Source organism: Crinia signifera, chromosome 4 (genome assembly GCF_055691185.1).
Source record: "Crinia signifera chromosome 4, ASM5569118v1, whole genome shotgun sequence".
Taxonomy (NCBI): domain Eukaryota; kingdom Metazoa; phylum Chordata; class Amphibia; order Anura; family Myobatrachidae; genus Crinia; species Crinia signifera.
Window position 1 is genome coordinate 43,518,695 of NC_139220.1, and position 20,938 is coordinate 43,539,632.

The 20,938-nt window shown below is 46.4% G+C and overlaps 1 protein-coding gene across 4 annotated transcripts in view; it reads left to right on the forward strand.

Moving 5' to 3' along the window:
* LOC146073998 (dihydrofolate reductase-like) overlaps positions 1-20,938 on the forward strand; it is a 58,897-nt gene that overhangs the window by 21,219 nt on the left and 16,740 nt on the right. For all 4 annotated transcript variants that reach the window (XM_083181654.1, XM_083181653.1, XM_083181655.1 and 1 more), the window contains 5 exons: positions 3,921-4,035; positions 5,505-5,554; positions 6,966-7,071; positions 17,521-17,647; positions 19,199-19,314. In XM_083181654.1, coding sequence (XP_083037780.1) covers positions 3,929-4,035; positions 5,505-5,554; positions 6,966-7,071; positions 17,521-17,647; positions 19,199-19,314 — 506 coding nt within the window. In that variant the 5' untranslated portion in view covers positions 3,921-3,928. The remainder of the gene's footprint in view (positions 1-3,920; positions 4,036-5,504; positions 5,555-6,965; positions 7,072-17,520; positions 17,648-19,198; positions 19,315-20,938) is intronic.

Sequence of the window (20,938 nt, forward strand, 5' to 3'; positions counted from 1 at the left end):
TTCAAAAGCATGTGGATGTTACAGCAGAGAGAGATAGTCTGCACGTATGCCTGTGACAAAGTTGAATTTACCTATAAGACAATCCCACACACAAGGGATGCAATGTTCTGCAGTGAAGACACTTGCTTGCAAATGTACCCAATAGAGTTCAAAAGCATGTGGATGTTACAGCAGAGAGAGATAGTCTGCACGTATGCCTGTGACAAAGTTGAATTTACCTATAAGACAATCCCACACACAAGGGATGCAATGTTCTGCAGTGAAGACACTTGCTTGCAAATGTACCCAATAGAGTTCAAAAGCATGTGGATGTTACAGCAGAGAGAGATAGTCTGCACGTATGCCTGTGACAAAGTTGAATTTACCTGTTGGAGACAAGGATAGAGGAGGGGTCAGATGAATCAACGCAGGTATAACGCTTGTAGTTATGACTCTGTTTTCCCACTTTAAAACGGTCCACTTCAATACAGGGCCACAGCTAAAACTATGGCCACAGCCTATCCGGCCACAGCCGTATGCAATGAGAACTAATATACTATATATATATATATATAGTATATGTATGCCTGCATGTAACTATCCCTACTGCTATAGTATACGTATGCCTGCATGTAACTATCCCTACTGATATAGTATATGTATGCCTGCATGTAACTATCCCTACTGCTGTAGTATACGTATGCCTGCATGTAACTATCCCTACTGATATAGTATATGTATGCCTGCATGTAACTATCCCTACTGCTATAGTATACGTATGCCTGCATGTAACTATCCCTACTGCTATAGTATACTGTACGTATGCCATTGCCTGCATGTAACTATCCCTACTGCTATAGTATACGTATGCCATTGCCTGCATGTAACTATCTCTACTGCTATAGTATACTGTACGTATGGCATTGCCTGCATGTAACTATCCCTACTGCTATAGTATACGTATGCCATTGCCTGCATGTAACTATCCCTACTGCTATAGTATACTGTACGTATGGCATTGCCTGCATGTAACTATCCCTACTGCTATAGTATACGTATGCCTGCATGTAACTATCCCTACTGCTATAGTATACGTATACCTGCATGTAACTATCCCTACTGCTACAGTATACGTATGCCTGCATGTAACTATCCCTACTGCTATAGTATACGTATGCCTGCATGTAACTATCCCTACTGCTATAGTATACGTATGCCTGCATGTAACTATCCCTACTGCTACAGTATACGGATGCCTGCATGTAACTATCCCTACTGCTATAGTATACATATGCCTGCATACAGGACCGGATTAAGGTCTGTGGGGGCCCTGGACAACAAAAGTTGTGGGGGCCCCCTCCTCTCACCCCCACCCCCCCACCTCAAACAGTGTGAGTGAATGGGGTGTGATGTATCCTGCACACACCTGTGTCACTGTGCGTGTGAGTTTGTGGCATGCCCCGGGTATCCCTCCCCATATTGGTTATTCTTGCTGCCCACATCGATGGTCTCATCCACGTCGGAGCTGATATCCAGGTACGGCTAGCGCCTGGGACACAGGGTGATCAGGCGGGGAGAGCGGGGTAGGTCCCCCCGGAGACTAGGGTTACCACCTTTGTGTTAAGAGATTCCCGGACAGTGGCCCGCCCCTTGACACACCGACAGCCCACCCACTGACCCGCCCCCAGCCCCGCCTTATGTTTTTTTTATAACCTTTGCTTCAATTTCATTCTTGATTTTGCACACCATAATGCCAGTTCCATAGTGCCAGTTACATGTTACATCACATACAGTAATGCCCATTACATCTTATGACACACACCATGATGCCCATTACATGTTACGCCATACACCGCAATGCCCATTACACTTTATGCCAGGATGCATCTATTTTTTTCTAAAGGAGGGATAAAATGGACAGTGTGCGCCGAAGGTGCTCGTCAAAAATTGTCAACATAATGCCGATTACACGTCACACACCCATTACATAGTATTCCACATTTCATAATGTCCATTACATGTTATGCCACCCACCGTAATGCCCATTACACATTATATAAAATACCGTAATGCCCGTTACGCATTATACCAACACCGTAATGCACAATACACATTATGACACACTGTGATGCCCATTATATATAATACCACATGCTGCTATGGGCAACCAATCTGAATCTACTTATTTTCATTAGCACGTTCTAGAAAATAATAGGTAGAATCTGATTGGTTGCCCATAGCAACATCCCATCCTCACTCTGAACTCCCATCTTAGTAAATAAACCCCATAGTGCGTATTCTAATATGAATATAAAAATAGGATTTCATAATGAATGTTCTTTTACAAATCTATATCCTTTTGTGAACATTGTAGCATTAAAATTTATTTTTACAGTTTTTTGTCAGAAATAATAGGTCTTTTGTGTAATTTCTGTATTGTAAAACAATTATTACATAAATAACCTGGCGCACTGGTTATCACATGCTCTCTGACACAGACATGTATTTGGAGGCATGGCTAAACAGAACTAATGCGTTTTGTCACACAGCTGTTTCAGTGCTGCACAGTAATAGAAAGCAGTTGATTTGAAACAGAACAGCTCATTACGTGGGTTACTATAATTACAGACATGAGACACTAGAAACCCAGGATGTCACAGACAGGAAGTCCTGACTACTGTATTTGTTACTTCCTTAAGAATCGGATACTGCGAAAAGTTCCTGATTCTGGTTGGCTCAGTAAGCTGCGAAGCTCACAGCTTACAGAGCGGCAGGGGGTGTTTCTGTGTCCCCTGCCGCCGCCGTATCCCCTGACTTGCCTACTCTCCCGGAATGGCCGGGAGGCTCTCAAAAATAGGGTCCGCCACCCGGCCACCTGGGAAGTCTCCCTCTTGCTTACAAGAGCCCCGGCACCCGCCCCCCCCCCCCCTCCCCGCCGACTAAAATCCCAAAAATCACGGGTCCGCAGGAGGGAGCGGGGCTATTATAACGCAATTAGCGTCATTTTGCGTCATTTAAGTCCCGCCCCTATCCGCGTACCTGCGAATCACGGCATTTGTACGAAGTGGGGGCAGAACTTAATGACATCATCCTCATCCCCGCCCCCCTGACGTGTTGCCTCTCCGGGCTTCTCCCGGGGAGACAAAATTAAAATTTGTCAAGTATGCGTATCTACTCGCAACCATGCGAAAAAATTATTATTATTATAATTTTATTTATAAGGCGCCACAAGTGTTTCGCAGCGCCGTACAAAGGAATCCCCTCATGTCCCGCAGCAGGAGAAACCATCAGATGTTTTCGCCATGTGACGTCAGCCGCCCACCCCCGGAACACCGCGCCACAGCCGGATTTACATGGGGACGCCTATTTGCATGGGCGTTCCCATGTCAGAGAGCCGCCACCGCCCCTGTTCCGCCCCTCTTGTGCGAGCGCCATGCCAACAGTGCGGGTCGGCAACAGTGCTCGCACAGAAGCCCTGCACATGCGCATAACCAATTATACGCATGCGCAGGGCACAAACATCGGTCCAATATGCGGGGGACCGATGTAATTAGAATAATGGCCAAAATCTCTTGCTATGTAGCTCCAATTAATGAAGTTGTTTTTATTTAAAAAAAAAAGTAATGCTGTGTTTTTTTTAATTAATTAAATAATTTTTCAGTACGTTTCATTTTTTTTTGTTATAACCTCTGACGATCTATTATACAACTGTGACACTTATAAATAGGATTAGCACACCCACTAAACTTTCAGTTCTCCCCCTCAGACTGTTTCTTCCTGAATCAGGCCTCTGACACGGTAACATGACCTTTCACATGCAGTATATTTATATATATTGCAATGTCACTTTTAATTGAGAATCATAGGTTTAATGGTTATATAACACGCCCTTGGTCTAAATATCCATATATTGAATTGTTGTCTAATCTGTTTCTTTCCAGTAATCATCATGTCTGAAACTACTTTACCAAAACCAGTCAAGCCAATAAAGTTGATAGCTGCTGCTTGCAACAATATGGGAATGGGGTTGAATGGGAATTTACCATGGGATCTACCGTAAGTATCTTCCTTAAACTGGTCACTGTTTAACTTGTGCAGTCATGTGCAATGGGAATTTTCAATATACTGTCGTGATAGTCAAAAGATATTGATGATTGCCCAATTGATTTTGCCGAAGGTTTGGCGAATGCAAGATAAATGTGAAAATCATTAATGGTTTTTTTTCCCTAAAGTGATTTGCCATTTTTATACACCAGCCCCACTTGTGTATTTTATTAATTTGTTAAAGGAATGCTAAAGCTTACTGTTACCTGGAACTGTCCCTGATGCTGGTGGCACTTTATGCAAATGAGATTAAAAAGATTAATGCTGCTGTACTCCGGTCTACCTTTTTTCATCGGTGTGCAGCGCAGTGTGCTGAGCCATCCTGAGCGATCTACATTGCTCAGATTGTTCAGCAACATCTGCCCATGTGTAGGCCCCTTTAGATTTACAGTAGGTGGGGTATGTTCAAACTGAAGCAGACAGTATTTACCCTGCACAGGAATAATCTAAATGCATATTTGACTTGCTCCTTCGCATATGGACCACCATCAATGGATTAAGTAGTGTCCCAACATGACTGAAGTAAACAATAACCAAATTGATTACTACAGTGATGAATGTATTTCTGATAGATGCAATGTTATTTATGACTTGTAAGTCAGCAGAGTTGCAGTGTGAACTTCTAATTGGCTGAGCCTCAATTTGCATTTTTAAGATGGTGTACAAGGGCATTAGGAGTTGGATTGTGACAGTAAACCCTAATAACACTTAGGGCCTAATTCAGTGATGTATGCAATACTTATTTTAAGGGGCAAACTGCAATTAGCGCTAAACTGCGTGTTCACCTAAGTTGCACTCCACACGCCAAGATAGCTTATACCCCTTTTACACCACCGCAAATACCTGGGTCATCGGCGGGTCAGACCCTGGTCAGCGGCGGTGTAAATGGGTCATGCCGTGATCCTTTACTCGGGACTTCTACCCAGGTCCTGACCTGGTTAGAACACGGCTAGGACCTGGGTCGAGGGCGGTGTAAACGGGTATGCCGAGTCATCCGACCCGGCTCCCGTTTACATAAATCGGGGACGTTCAACCTGCGGATGATGTCATCTCCAAGCGCCGCCTCCGTCTACACTGCGGGTAGGCATCACAGTGTAAACGGGGTAAATCCGGATTCGACCCAGCTTGGATCCTTGTTCCAAATGCCGTCTCGGATCCGGGATTTTTGGTGTAAAAGGGGTATTAGTGATGTCACTCACAGTGAGGATTCCTTTGTAGAATGACAGTCAGTAGGCTTTGGGAGGTAACGGGGAGTGTCGTCAAAAACGCAGAAGTGTTGTGACCATTTTGAGGCCATTTTATAGGCTGCAATCAAATACCTGTACTCAGAAATTGGGCAATTATTATTATCATACATGTGATACATGCTAAACGAATACAAATGTAATTGATTAAAATAATGTGAAACATTTTAATTGCAGGAAGGAATTTGAGTATTTTTTAGACAAGATAACTACAGTGGAACAGCCCGGTAAGTTGGTTTGGTTGTTGTTTTGCAGCCCGATGATAGACTAACGTATGATTAGAGGTGCCCATATCGCACCATACTGTACATAATAATAATAAGAAAGAGACATACTCCTTACTGAATAACTATTATCAGGGATGTAGTTTGGGTTACTTACTACTAATGAAGGGGATAAATGAAGGTAGGTCGCCCCTATACTGAATTCAGTTCTGTAAGTCAGGGGCAGATTTAATAAGCCTGGTGAAGTGATAAAATGGAAGGTGGATAACGCACCAGCCAATCAGCTCCTAACTTTCAAGTTACAGGTGAGGTTTAAAAAATGACAGTTATGAACTAACTGTCTGCTGCGTTATCAATGGCCACTTTATCACTGCACCTCTGCTCTGGTTCAAAACCCCAATCCAAACAGTCATTTACTTCTAATTTGCATTGTTATCCAGGTGTGAATGACTCATTATTTCCTTCTCAAAGCTTCCCCCTTTAGTATACAACATCCAAATGAATATGAGTGTAGTGCATATGTGCGAGGCCTCTGTGCGATAAAATCCAGCATCTTCTTTATTTGCTGGCCATTCACATGGTGATTGTCAGGCGGCTGACATTTGGGGATGGCACCCAGACATTTAATGGGAATGTCATGGAAAAACGCAGGCTTGGATAGGCGTATTCAGGGAGGGCCTTTGACGTCAGCTCCGGCCGTGATCTGCCTGTTTCATAGCAACTGCTGAGTAAGTCCAGGGGTACTCTGACACTGTACACAGTGGGGAAATCATGCTGGGAATTTGTCCATTTTTCACAGCCTATTCGTAGGCTTGCACAGAGGGTGGGTTAACTCTGAGTTAACTCTGGTGGGGCGGCGGCTTTCTGATCACAGAGCTTCAAAGCAGCCCTGCAAATTGGGTATGAATCAGGTCATGCCACCAAATCAATGATACAGTCTGGGTTAAGTCATTCTGACAATGCTCCACAAACTGCTACATCCAAGGCCATGGAGTCCCCAGCTGTAAGACAAATATGAAGAGTTAGGGTGCAGGGTAGGAAGGTTAAGGTTAGGCTGTGGGGGGGGTGGGGGGGGGGTAGCTAAGGTTTAGGCTGCAGAGAGTTAGAGTTGGGGGTGTAGGAAGAAGGTAAGTATACTATATAAGGACCTCTGTTGGGATTCTCTCCATCCGGATGCCTGACCACAGGCTTCCCGTCCACCAGTCCATATGTATCCCTTCTACTCAGTGAAATCGATTTGTAGAACATTTTCCTATGCAGAAAGCAGGTGCCAGGTGAACATGTGGAAGGACTCCTCAGTGACCTGTGACATGCATTTAGAATAATTGCTATGTAACCTTATACAGAGCAACATTCCTCTAGAGATTGCAGTGCTATTTACCTAATCCCATCAAATATGCTAATTTTTTTTTAGAAAAGAAGAATCTGATTGTTTGGGGCCGGCAGTCGTTTGAGACATTTGATGAGAAGTTATTACCTCTGGCAAATACCGTCATTGTACTCCTTACGAGAAAACTCAGGTATTATCTTACACCTTGTGATAATCCCTTTAGTGCTAAGGGCAAGTTGGACGAGTTTTTCACATTCTAAAGAACAACTTCAGAAATCCTTGTAGGAGGAGACACCCGTGAACCCTTTGTTTATTTTTGGATTATTTATTGTTTATAAAGACAAACAATGGATAAGAGCTCCATAAATATGTTCATATTAAAAACCGTTCAAAACTTGAACCCCTAACACATACGGTAACGAAACCACCTAAAACCTACTTTCCGGTAGCATAAGCAACAAGTATACATACGTTTCTTATCTTAAACCCTTATATAGTAAATAAAGGACACGGACACAGTGCGGCTTGGCTAAAAGGTCACAGATTTTTATTCAGATTATTAATTGACCTAACGAGGAAAAGGTGGGCAGGTGACGCTGGTCATAACCTAAGCCCTTCCGGTTGGGGAAGGACTGAGAAGCGACTGAAATGACTGACTCATCAAAACTCCAAGAGAGCTTACATCTCCCCAATCCCTATTTAAACTAAACCCCTAGAGCCCTCCTCATGAACTATAATTGGGCCCTAAGGGTGACTGACCGGTCACCCCATGAAGCTAGACAAGTTTGTCACATGACATTAACAGAAAAAACCCTAGGAGTCTTAACCCCTCTTGTGCCTAATCGGCCCTCACTTGTTCTTGTAGAATGATGACTGGTGTCAGGACCCGGGGTGCCGTGGACGCACCCACTGGCAGTACTGTGGTGGTCACACAGACGCCCCAGACCTCCGCTACATACTGGAGTCATAGGACGCGTCAGGGGAACAGCCGCGCGGCAGAGACTTCCTCCGCAGCTTCCGGACACCGGGCGTCGGGGGTTGCTAGGCAACCAGCCCGGCGCGCTGCTTCCGGCGGTACTGACAGAGGTCCCGGCGCGTTGCCAGGTAACAGCAGACGCCGGGCGATTCAAACCTAGTCCTGACTGTTTCCTGGCAGTCAGGACGCCGGTTGCTTGGCGCCCTTTTCTTCGCGCACCTATCACCTTGTTAGAGGCTCGGTTCAGGTGCCTCTCTTTCATTGGTCCCGCTCCCTTTATCAGCGGTCTGAGAATGCTCTCAGACGCCGGTGATAGATTCCTGTTACTTGCGGGTCAGCTGTCTCTGTTACAGGCAGCCATCCCTGGTGTACGATCGGCTGTACCCACGCGGTCCGGACACCCACATCTCTTCCACCCCTGTTGGGTGCCGTGAGTTATCCTGGGCTACCGCCGAGTAGCATTATTTCTATGTTGTGTGCCCTGGTAGGAGGTGGGCCTTGTTCCTCCTTATTGGTTGTTTATGTACGATTAGTTGTGGGGTCACAACTCTGTTTAGTTACATTTTGGTCTCATAGGTATTTTTGGGACTAGGTTCATTTACGTTGCGCGACGGTGTCGCAGTATTACGTTACCTCGGTATTTATGCTATTTGTGTCTTTACTTGGCTATGTGAAAGATACCCCTAGGTATCCAGCCATTTTCCCCGGATTGCTTCATCATCCCGGGTTCCTGGGGACCACTGCCTTAGGGGTAGTTAGCTTCATCCCCTTGTTCTCTCCTAACTTTGGTGGTCGCGTTGTCCCCTCTCAAGACCAGGTGGCATCGGGGTTGGAGCCTGACTAACGGGCTCCTTCGAACGCGGCTATTATTGGCGAAGCCTAGTACTAGCACGCATCCACCAAAGGTATTCAGAAACAACGGAGGTAGGGTGGCAGGAGAGGTCCCAGGAACCTAACAGTATCACCGGCCAAATTAAAGTTGGAGACAAGTCTTTAACAACTTCCAACATGAACCCTGAGCAGGTTCAGGGTTTAACTCAGATGATGCAAGACCTTACTCTCCGGGTATCAGTCCAGGAAGGTATTTCGCGTGATGCTCGGAGCACACCCCCTGAGCCCAAACTCAACCTTCCCAATAGGTTTTCTGGGGACCGTACAGAATTTTTTAATTTTAGAGAGTCCTGCAAATTGTACTTCCGCTTAAAACCCAGGTCTGCAGGTACTCAGGCCCAACAGGTGGGGATCATCATTTCATTACTTCAGGGCGACCCCCAAACATGGGCATTTGGGCTTAAAGTTGGGGATGAGGCACTGTCCTCCGTGGATAACCTCTTTAAAGCTTTGGGACTACTATACGATGACCCTGACAGGGAAGCTTCCGCGGAAAGCCATCTCCGAGCCCTTAAACAGGGTAGAAATCCCGCGGAGGCCTATTGCACAGAGTTTCGCAGATGGGCCAACGATTGCGGGTGGAATGACCCCGCGTTAAGGAGTCAATTTAGGTTAGGGCTATCAGAATCCATCAAAGATAGTCTATTACAATATCCTGTTCCCCCCACCTTGGATAAACTTATGGAGTTGGTTATAAAAATTGATAGACGCTTTAGGGAACGCAAAGCTGAAAGGGTTTCTGCGGCAATCCCTCACCCTGTCGTCTATTCTTCGGCTGAAGAGTCAGAAGAGCCCATGGAGGTAGGCCTGGCTCGGCTCCCAGCGGGAGGAGGGGTTCGCCGAAGAAACTTTGGTGTTTGTTTTCTGTGTAACAAAAGGGGGCACTTTGTCCAGAATTGTCCTCAGCGTCAGGGAAACTCCCGGACCTAGCGGATGGTGAGGAGGTTCGCTCAGGTCTTCAATTTGTCTCCTCGCAAAATGCATGCTTAGTACCAGCGAAGATTTCCTGGGGAGACTCTGCTGACTCATTGAGGGCGTTTATTGACAGCGGAGCCGCAGGAAATTTTCTGGATATTTCTTTGGCCAAGACTCTAGGTATCCCTCAAGTCAAGATGGACAGGGCCATCTCCATTCGTGGGTTAGATGGTAACTCGTTGCCCAATGGTCAGATAGTGAGTTGTATACCACCTATGCAGGTAACAGTTGGAGCGTTACACCACGAACAAATAGTTTTTTTCCTCACACATTGTCCATCGGTTCCCCTTGTGCTTGGCCATCCGTGGCTGGTCAGGCATAATCCGGTAATTGACTGGCAAAAGGGGGAGATTGTTAGTTGGGGCTTTGATTGTTTTTCTCGGTGCTTATCACAACCATTGCGGGTCCCCACCGTACTTTGTAAAGACCTTCCTGAGGTATATAGGGATTTTGAGGATGTGTTTTCCAAGGGAAAAGCGGATACTCTTCCCCCGCATCGACCCTATGATTGCACCATTAAATTAATTCCTGGTTCCCCATGGCCTAAAGCTAGGTTATATGCCCTTAGTGCTCCGGAGACTAAAGCCATGGAAGAGTATGTGTCTGAAAGTCTTTCCAAAGGGTTTATACGTCCATCTAGGTCCCCTCTGAGTGCAGGCTTTTTCTTTGTCGGGAAAAAGGATGGGTCTTTGAGGCCATGCATTGATTACAGGGCATTAAATAAAATCTCAGTCAGGAATACATACCCCCTCCCACTCATTTCAGTACTTTTTGATCAGCTCAGAAGAGCTACCATCTTCTCCAAGATTGACCTCAGGGGGGCGTATAATCTTATTCGTATAAAGTCCGGGGATGAATGGAAGACTGCTTTTAGCACACTTTCCGGTCATTACGAGTATTTAGTAATGCCCTTTGGATTATCCAATGCTCCAGCGGTCTTCCAGGACTTTATCAATGATGTACTCAGAGACTTTTTAGGGAAATTCGTGGTCGTATATCTTGACGATATATTAATCTTTTCGTCTTCAGTCACCCAACACTACGCTCATGTGCATCAAGTCTTGCAGAAATTGCGGGAGAATAAATTGTATGCCAAATTGGAGAAATGTGAGTTCCATGTTTCTGAGATTGCATTCTTGGGTTATATTATTTCACCCCAGGGGTTCTCCATGGAACCCAAAAAACTCAAAGCCATTTTAGAGTGGGAGCGACCTGGCAACCTCAAAGCGGTGCAGAGGTTCCTAGGATTCGCTAACTATTATCGGCGGTTTATACACGCATTTGCTGAAGTGGTGGCGCCTATTGTGGCACTCACCAAAAAAGGAGCCAATCCTGCAGAATGGTCTCCTCAGGCGGAACAGTCTTTTCTCCTTCTTAAGCAAGCTTTCGTGGCTGCCCCGGTGTTGCGTCACCCTAATCCTGAGTTGCCTTTTTTGGTGGAGGTGGATGCCTCAGAGGTGGGAGTTGGGGCCGTCTTGTCTCAGCAGGATCCTGACTCAGGAGACGTACACCCATGTGCTTTTATGTCTAGAAAGTTCTCACAGGCGGAGGCTAATTGTGACATCGGTAACCGAGAATTACTGGCAGTAAAATGTGCGTTAGAAGAATGGAGACATTGGCTCGAGGGAGCTAAGCATATGATCTCCATCCTTACTGATCACAAAAATCTTCAGTACATCGAGTCTGCGAAACGGTTGAATTCCCGGCAAGCCCGATGGGCGTTGTTTTTTGCCCGCTTTAACTTTCTTATCACATACAGGCCAGGCGCCAAAAATGTCAAAGCCGATGCCCTGTCCCGATCTTTCATGGCCTCACAGGAGACTCGGGCCCCAGTAGTCTCTATCATTCCTGCCAGATGCATTCATGCGGGCGTTCTGCAAGACTGGCAGACCCAGTTAACACAGGTTCAGGAGCAAGCCCCGGAAGGAGTTCCGGTCGGTCGTCTTTTTGTGCCTTCTTCTCTAAGAAAAAGTATTCTTCTGGAGTTTCATAATAGTAAACTGGCGGGACACCCCGGGATTTGGAAAACACACAAACTTCTTTCTCGCTCGGTGTGGTGGCCGCAGATGTTGAAAGATGTTAAAGACTTTGTTTTGTCATGTCCGGTGTGTGCCCAGCATAAGGTGCCCAGGTCTTTGCCATTAGGCAAATTACTACCGTTGGGGACTCCCTGGAGGCCATGGTCCCATGTTTCTATGGATTTCCTGGTTGAGTTACCTTTGTCTGCAGGCTATCAGGTAGTATGGGTGGTTATGGACCGCTTCAGTAAGATGGCACATTTTGTGGCACTCCGCAACTTACCGTCTGCCCAAGAATTAGTCAGTTTGTTTATCCGGCATGTCTTCAGGTTGCACGGTCTTCCCACGGATGTGGTTTCTGACCGTGGGCCACAATTTGTTGCTAAATTTTGGCGGTTGTTCTGTAAGGCCATGGGTATTAATCTCAGTCTCACGTCAGGCTATCACCCCCAGTCCAATGGGCAGACGGAAAGACTCAACCAATCCCTCAAGCAATATTTGCGTTGCTATGCCTCTAAACTGCAAGACAATTGGGTGGAACATCTTCCGCTAGCAGAGTTTGCCTACAACAACGCCTGTCACTCTGCATCTAAAGTCTCTCCTTTTTTCGCGGTCTTGGGCTGTCATCCCAGGTCGAATGCCTTGGATCCCAATTCTTCTTTTTCTTCTTTTTCTACGGCCACGCATCTCAAAAAGGTCTGGCGAGATGTCCGCATGGTCCTGGAGAAAACCTTGCTCAAAGAGAAAAGGAGAGTAGATCTCAATAGACGACATTGCCCCTTTAAGGTCGGCGATAAAGTCTGGTTGTCAACACGCAATATCAAATTGAAACAGCCGTCGGCCAAACTAGGGCCCAGGTTTATAGGACCCTTTAGGATTTTAAAGAAAATCAATCCGGTTGCCTTTCGTCTGTTGTTGCCACGGTCATTGAAGATCAATAATCCGTTTCACTGTTCTCTCTTGAAACCTTTTGTCACGTCCAAAAAGTTTCCCCGCAAAATCAGCCAAGGGTCTTCTCCAGTCATTATTGAGGGACAACAGGAGTTCCGGGTGGAGAAGGTTTTGGATTCCAAGGTGTCCCGCGGGCAACTCCAATTCTTGGTTCAATGGAAAGGCTTTGGTCCAGAGGATAGGTCTTGGGTCACTGACGAGGATTTACATGCCCCTAGGCTAAAAAAATAGTTTTTTCAACAATTTCCTCATAAGCCCGGATTTAGGGGTACTAAGACCCCTGGTCGAGGGGGGGGGTACTGTCAGGACCCGGGGTGCCGTGGACGCACCCACTGGCAGTACTGTGGTGGTCACACAGACGCCCCAGACCTCCGCTACATACTGGAGTCATAGGACGCGTCAGGGGAACAGCCGCGCGGCAGAGACTTCCTCCGCAGCTTCCGGACGCCGGGCGTCGGGGGTTGCTAGGCAACCAGCCCGGCGCGCTGCTTCCGGCGGTACTGACGAGGTCCCGGCGCGTTGCCAGGTAACAGCAGACGCCGGGCGATTCAAACCTAGTCCTGACTGTTTCCTGGCAGTCAGGACGCCGGTTGCTTGGCGCCCTTTTCTTCGCGCACCTATCACCTTGTTAGAGGCTCGGTTCAGGTGCCTCTCTTTCATTGGTCCCGCTCCCTTTATCAGCGGTCTGAGAATGCTCTCAGACGCCGGTGATAGATTCCTGTTACTTGCGGGTCAGCTGTCTCTGTTACAGGCAGCCATCCCTGGTGTACGATCGGCTGTACCCACGCGGTCCGGACACCCACATCTCTTCCACCCATGTTGGGTGCCGTGAGTTATCCTGGGCTACCGCCGAGTAGCATTATTTCTATGTTGTGTGCCCTGGTAGGAGGTGGGCCTTGTTCCTCCTTATTGGTTGTTTATGTACGATTAGTTGTGGGGTCACAACTCTGTTTAGTTACATTTTGGTCTCATAGGTATTTTTGGGACTAGGTTCATTTACGTTGCGCGACGGTGTCGCAGTATTACGTTACCTCGGTATTTATGCTATTTGTGTCTTTACTTGGCTATGTGAAAGATACCCCTAGGTATCCAGCCATTTTCCCCGGATTGCTTCATCATCCCGGGTTCCTGGGGACCACTGCCTTAGGGGTAGTTAGCTTCATCCCTTTGTTCTCTCCTAACTTTGGTGGTCGCGTTGTCCCCTCTCAAGACCAGGTGGCATCGGGGTTGGAGCCTGACTAACGGGCTCCTTCGAACGCGGCTATTATTGGCGAAGCCTAGTACTAGCACGCATCCACCAAAGGTATTCAGAAACAACGGAGGTAGGGTGGCAGGAGAGGTCCCAGGAACCTAACAACTGGTTTCCAAAACTGATTTCCCAGGCTGTACAGGGTAATTATCCTAAATGTAATAGGAGAAATACTGTACAAGTTGTAAATAGGCTTTAGTTAACTGTTTTGAATTATTGCGTGCTTGGAAATAAATGCAGATTTCCTCCTGTTTGCTACATTTATGTGACCGAGCCACCGCAATACATATGCTGAGAAATCACCAGCAGTGCAGCTGGTATTGTACAGCCAGGCACCTTGCATTATATACAGATGCAGGGAGCATGCACTGCTATGCAGCAAAGCGCTAGGTGCCGAGTCCCCTATGCACAACATCATATCATCATGTGCAAATAGGACAGAGCCAACACAGGTCTCATTAGTGCCCTGTTACACATTGTCACACACACAAACAGCAATGCTCATGACCTTTACATATTATGCAACCCACCATTATGCCCATTACATATTATACAACACACCATAATGCCTATTAAATATTATACAACATACCGTAATGCCTATTACATATTATGCCACACACCATAATGCCCATTACATATTATGCCACATACTATAATGGCTATTACATTTTATGCCACACACCATAATGCCTATTTCATATTATACAACACACTGTAATGCATTTTACATATTATACCACACACCATAATCCTATTACATATTATGCACATAACTGCCGCTTACCTACATGCTCGTTGCCAGGGGTTTCTTGCTCGATGCCAGGGGTTAAATGCTCATTGCCAGGGGATACATGCTTATTGCCTCAGGGTTACATGCTCTTTGTTAGGGTTTTCATTTATGCACAGCATCATATCATCATGTACAAATGGGACAGGGCAAGCACTGGGCTCATTAGTGCCCTGTTATAGCCCTGCCAGCCCTAACCTAGGTACAAAAGACCCATCTGCAATCAGACACAACTCGTCATAGCCTGTAATAGCTGGGCACCTGCAACAGCCCCCATTCCCAATTCCAATAAACTGTTCACATTGAACCTGTAGACAGAACAGAAAAAATTATAATTTGAGCTTCAGCAATGTATTCAAGTTGATTTACTCCTTAGTGTTTGTCTTTTAGCTGAATAAATTTGCTTTTTTTTGCCTGCTGTGTGGCACTGCCCTAAAGTTACTACTATATTAGGGATTCTAAAAACAATATTAATTGTATTGTGCTGGCTTGTCTGTATTATACAGATTGTCATATGTAGAGAATGATTTGGTAAACCCTTATCAAATATGTTAAAAGCGATACAGGCTCAATGATAACTTATCAAATATGTTAAAAGCGATACAGGCTCAATGATAACTTGACCACTGGAGGGCACTGTTTCACCACAGTTCATTATGTTTACCTTATGCCAGAGAAACGAGCACCCCTTTCACACCACACCTCAAACTCGGTTGTCCTGTGTATAATGGGCTACCCGGATTTAATGTGATAGTGTCAGACCCAGGTCAAACCCGGATTCAAGAGCCTGGGTTCCACCCGGCAAATGCAATGGGAAAGTGGTATTAGATATCTTATTTTTTTGTTTGTTTTTTATTTATGTATTAGCATTTAGTTATATACAGTAGCATCAATTTTGCACTTTATATTTGTCAGCAAAACAGTAACAGAACATTAATAAAATACTTGGTAAAACAGACAAAAGGGAAGAGGTCCCTGCTTACAAACTTACAACTGACATTATATATGTCAGCTTAGTGCTTGATTAACCATTAGGCTGAGTAGGCTACAGCCTAGGGCAGTGATGGCTAACCTTGACACTAGAGATGTTGTTGAACTACACATCCCAGCATGCCCTGCTACAGTTTTGCTATTTGGCCATGCTAAAACTGATGCAGGGCATGCTGGGATGTGTAGTTTCCACTAGTCCAACAACAGCTGGATTGTCAAGGTTAGCATAACTGGCCTAGGGCACCTGGAACCTTTAATCAGGCCCTATGTCAGCTGCAGCTAATATCAGGTATGTTAGAGCAGACGATTTGTGAGCTGCACCAATGAGAATGCAGTTTGGAGGCAAAGCCCCCAGTGACAGAAGTCCAGACCTTTAAATGGTTAATGCCCCTTTCCCACTGCAGGTCTTAAATGGTAAATTGCCGTTCCCCCCCCCCCCCCCCTATTTACCGTTTAAGGCTGCAGTGGGAAAGTGCCAGAGTTGATTTACCGGTTAAAGATATCAACACGTTTAAAAAGCAGAGTCCTACACGTTTCAGACCCGTTTTTTTGGCAGTGGGAACGGGTCTGAAACGGTATTTAGGACCCCAACACCAGTCAACCCCCTCCCCTGGTACCTGGCTTGCAACCCCCGTACCTGTCCATCCTGCACCCCCCCCCCCCTTCCCCTGGTACTTGCCAGCTCGCCGGATCATGCAGCGGGGTCCGTTCATTGGATCCCTGAGGGTGACAGCTCCTGACTGATCTCTGCTTGCAGTCAGGGCTGTCTTGGGTAAACCCCCCCCCCCCCCCGTGACCCAGTGACCCCCTGCCATGTATGACCTCCCGGCCGGGCAATGCAGGGACATAATGGGGATTGACAGCGCAGGAACAGCAACCCCACTGCTCATCACTCTCCCAGCAACATTCCCCTTACTACAAGCGCTGAGCATACAGCAGCCTCAGAGCACAGGTACCCGGGAGCGCAGGGATGCTCGGTGCTGGCTGCACATGCGGGCACCCGGCACAGCATAGCGATCCTGACCTGCAGCCTAGTATGCGATCTATAGGGGGGACATGGCACAGGTGCGTCCCGGGACAGCGGTACATCCATCCCATACACACATGCTACCGGGCAGCACGCACTTGGCTATAGCAGTAGCGGGGATGAGGGCTGGTCGTAGCCGCCGCAATACCCGGCACCCCCTGCTGTGTGGAGCCCCCCCGCCCAACTATCAGATCCTGCTGCCAGCATACATGATGGTGCAAGCACGGGGGGTGATACAGCCGGAGCCACCACAGCGTCCAAAGGAGAGTGTGCTCTCTGAGAGTCAGGAGCTGTCACCCGCCGGCACTGCAAGAGTCAGGAGCTGTCACCCACCGGAATTCAATGAACGGAGCACGATCCGACGCACTGGCAAGTACCAGGAGAGGGGGGGGGGTGCAAGACAGGTACGGGGTTTGTAGTTTGTAGGCCAGGTACCAGGGGAGGGAGGGGGGTGCAGGGCAGGTACCAGGGGAGGGAGGGGGGGTGCAGGGCAGGAAAGACAGGCACTCTTTTTTAAACGGTATGCTGCAGTGGGAATAGCACTTAAACTGTATTTAAAACAGTAATCTAGTGCAATGTGAATGCTAATACCGTTTTAAATACCGTTTAAAAATACCGGTACTTTAACCGGCTCTGCAGTGGGAAAGCAGCATTATAAACCAGAACCCTTTATTCCCTCTGACTCCCTGTGGTCTGTCTTATGCATTACATGCAGCTTATATGATTCTGTCTTCAGGCTGACTCATCTCTCCTATACATTTTTTACGTCTAGCGAATTGCCAAAATATGTGGATTATATTTGTCGAGATGAAGAAGAAGTTGTGAAACTCCTGTCATCGCCAGCTCTCAGCGACCAGATTGAAACGATATGGGTGTTAGGAGGAGTGGAGTGCTATACAGTAAGTCATGCAGCATAATGTAACAAGAGGGAGCTCCAGGGCCAACTATATACAACACTTAGGGTGATGCACTAGCCACAGACACTGGCAGAGCGGGTGCCAGTGTCTGGCGTGTGAGCTTCAGAAGGCAGAATCTGCATGCAACCTACAGAGGTGCAGACAGAGTCAGCTTAGCATGATGAATGGCAACACGTTAAATCATCTGCTTCTGATCATTTGCCCAGTCAGAATAGAGTCCTACAGCAGCAGGAAACCAGTATAGTAAGATCTTTGGTTTTATGGTTTCACAGTAAAATGTTTCTTTCTGTTTATCTATCTAGCAGCTCAGGTGTACTGCCTATTAAAGAAATGTATATAGCCTTTTATCTGCATGTCCTATATAGAGCTGGCTACCAGAGTTAAGAATAGCTTTACCCCTTTACCAGCAAGTCTTGAAACATCTGCACCTGTGTGACCCAGCTTTCTGTAACTTGGGAAGTAATGGGGTATTAGCAGGGCTATTTTTCAGCAGGCTCCAGCAGGAACTGAGGCCCTTATTCTAGTTCACTCTTTCTGACAAAATATTTCTTAGATGGACAAAACCATGTGCACTGCAGGTGAGGCAGGTGTTACTTGTGCAGAGATAATTAGATTTGGGTGGGGTTTTACACCTGCCTCACCTGCAGTGCACATGGTTTTGTCCATCCAAGAAATATTTTGTCAGAAAGAGTGAACTAGAATAAGGGCCTCAGTTCCTGCTGGAGCCTACTGAAAAATAGCCCTGGGTATTAGAGAAAATGATGATCTCAGTAGATGCAGATATGTGACAATCTAACACTGTCTCAGATTACTGGCTTACTGTTTTGGTTAGAAAACCCCATAATAATACCCCTTTCACACGAGCCAAAATTCCCGGGATGGCCCCGGGAATAACCCGTGACTAGCGCTGTGAAAGGTTCCCAGGCCAAATTCACACGAAAATTTGCCGGGATTTCAACCCTGTTAGCTAGCAGGGTTGCTCCTGCGATCAGCCCGGGTAACTGCCTGGTGTGAAAGCTACTGACCTGGGCAACAGGGTCTGAGCAGCGGGGTCCAGGCATTGGGGCTGGGAACTTGTAACGCTATTTGCCGGGTGGCGGGGCAGGAATTTGAAAACATATTGAAAAGACTGGATGGACGCTCTCAGCCAAAACAAATAGTTTTTCATTTCAGCAGCATTTCCCACCCCGACACCCGGGAAATAGCGCTACAAGCTCCCAGCCGCCGCTGCCCGGATCCCCGCTGATGCACATGGGCACCCTCCCAGCGCTGTCTTTCCCCCCTCACATCAGAAAATGCAAGGACTAGGCTGGTGTGAAAGGGTTCAACCTGGGAATGTCCTAGTTTGATCCTTGGACTGTATTCCTGGGTAAGTCCCTGCGTTTTCTGGTGTGAAAGGGGTATAAGAGAACGATCCTACACAGGAAAAGGTCCTACCGGAAAGGCTCTGCAATAGAAATAGAGTATTTTTACTGGTAGCCATGTGCTAGGCCCCCCTGCCCTGGAATACTTACCTGTTACCTCTCGTTCCAGAACATGATGAGGCACCCTTGGTGTAACCATATCTACTTTACCCAGATTATGGCAGATTTTGAATGTGACACCTTCTTTCCCACGTTTGACAAAGAAGTCTTTAAGTTAAAGGAAAAGTAAGTTATAAACAATAAAATGATTACCGTATACGGGAAGATGTATCAAACCTTCTGCTCGAGAAAGGTGGAGGTTTTATCTTCAGCAATGGTCCTCATCCACGGTGCTCAAGGCACACCAATAGTCCAGGTTGTATGTTTATCCAGGCTTAGGCACAGGTGACTTCATTTGTACCTCATTCAGCTTGATTAAACCATTTGAAAAAAATGCAGGGATAGCAATAAAACCTGGACTATTGGTGTGCTTTAGTTACGTCTGGGGGTTGAGGCTGACCCAGGGGTAAAGGCATGTGTATGAATAAACCTGGGAGCCTGTAAAGGGTTTTTAGACATCTACTACCATGTGAAGGAGAGACCGAAGGCGAGATCAGGGTATGTAAAAGTATAAAGTCTTTATTAAAGCATGCAAGATGATGACAGCGGCAATCTTTCAATGAGCAAATATATCCACACAAATAACACAAGAAGTACAGTCTCAAACGCAATATGACTCGACACTCAGGGGTGGAGATGATGAAAATGATGATTAACCCCTTCCCGACATTTGACGTATATATACGTCATGGCCGGGAAGTACTTCCCGACACATGACGTATATATACGTCATGACTTTAAATTGCCACCCCGTCTCGAGGCGAGGTGGCAGAGGGACAATGTCTGCTGTCCCTGACAGCAGACATCCTCCCTCATTGCCCAGGGGGGGCAGCGATGCCTCCCGTCTTGGGCGATCGCTGCTATTGGCTGTTAAAAAGTGAATAGCCAAAAGTAGCGTTGAAATGCATGTAGTGTAAAATTTAGACTCTGCTGCCCCCTAGCGTCCCAAAAAAATAAAGGCGGTTTAAATAATGATTTAAAAATAAAGAATAGATATGGTCTTTGTTAGTTATTAACTATTTTGAGTGATATGATTATTTGTCTCACAAGCAGAAAATGGAACATTTTGCAAATAGCAAAATGATCCATTTTTTTCACGACACTTAGGTATTTCCCCCCCCCCCCCCCCCCAAAAAAAAACCTGTATCGACCAAATTTCACCACTAATTTAAAGTACAATGTGTCACGGGAAAACAATCTCAAAATCACTGGGATAAGTAAAAGCAAAAAAAAGTTATACCCACTTAAGTGATACATGTCAGATTTGAAAAAAATGGCTCTGTCAGGAAGGCAAAAACTGGCTGCGTCAGGAAGGGGTTAAAGCATCGATGGTGACAGTTCAGAGAATTGCACTATGATTTTAGTTGTACTGACCAGAGTGTGTAGAGTGGATGTTTAACAATTTTTCGATGCTGGAGTGATGAACTGAAGAGGAGATGATTAAACTGAAGAATCAATGTTGAGACGAACAAACGATGATAGAGCTGTGGACCAATGGGGAGGAGTTGAAGAATCGATGTCGGATGGACAATCGGTGGTGAGGCGTTGAAGAATCGATGTCGGATGGACAATCTATGGTGAGGAGTTGAAGAATCAATGTACTTGAAGCTGTGGGTGATGCTGGGACATCAAAGGAGGTCAGGCGGCACCTCAGGTAGGAAATAGGTGCAGGTCTCTTTAAGGAGGAATGCGGACACAGGTGCTGGAATCCTGGAGCAAACAACCAGTGGAAACAGAACCATCCAACACA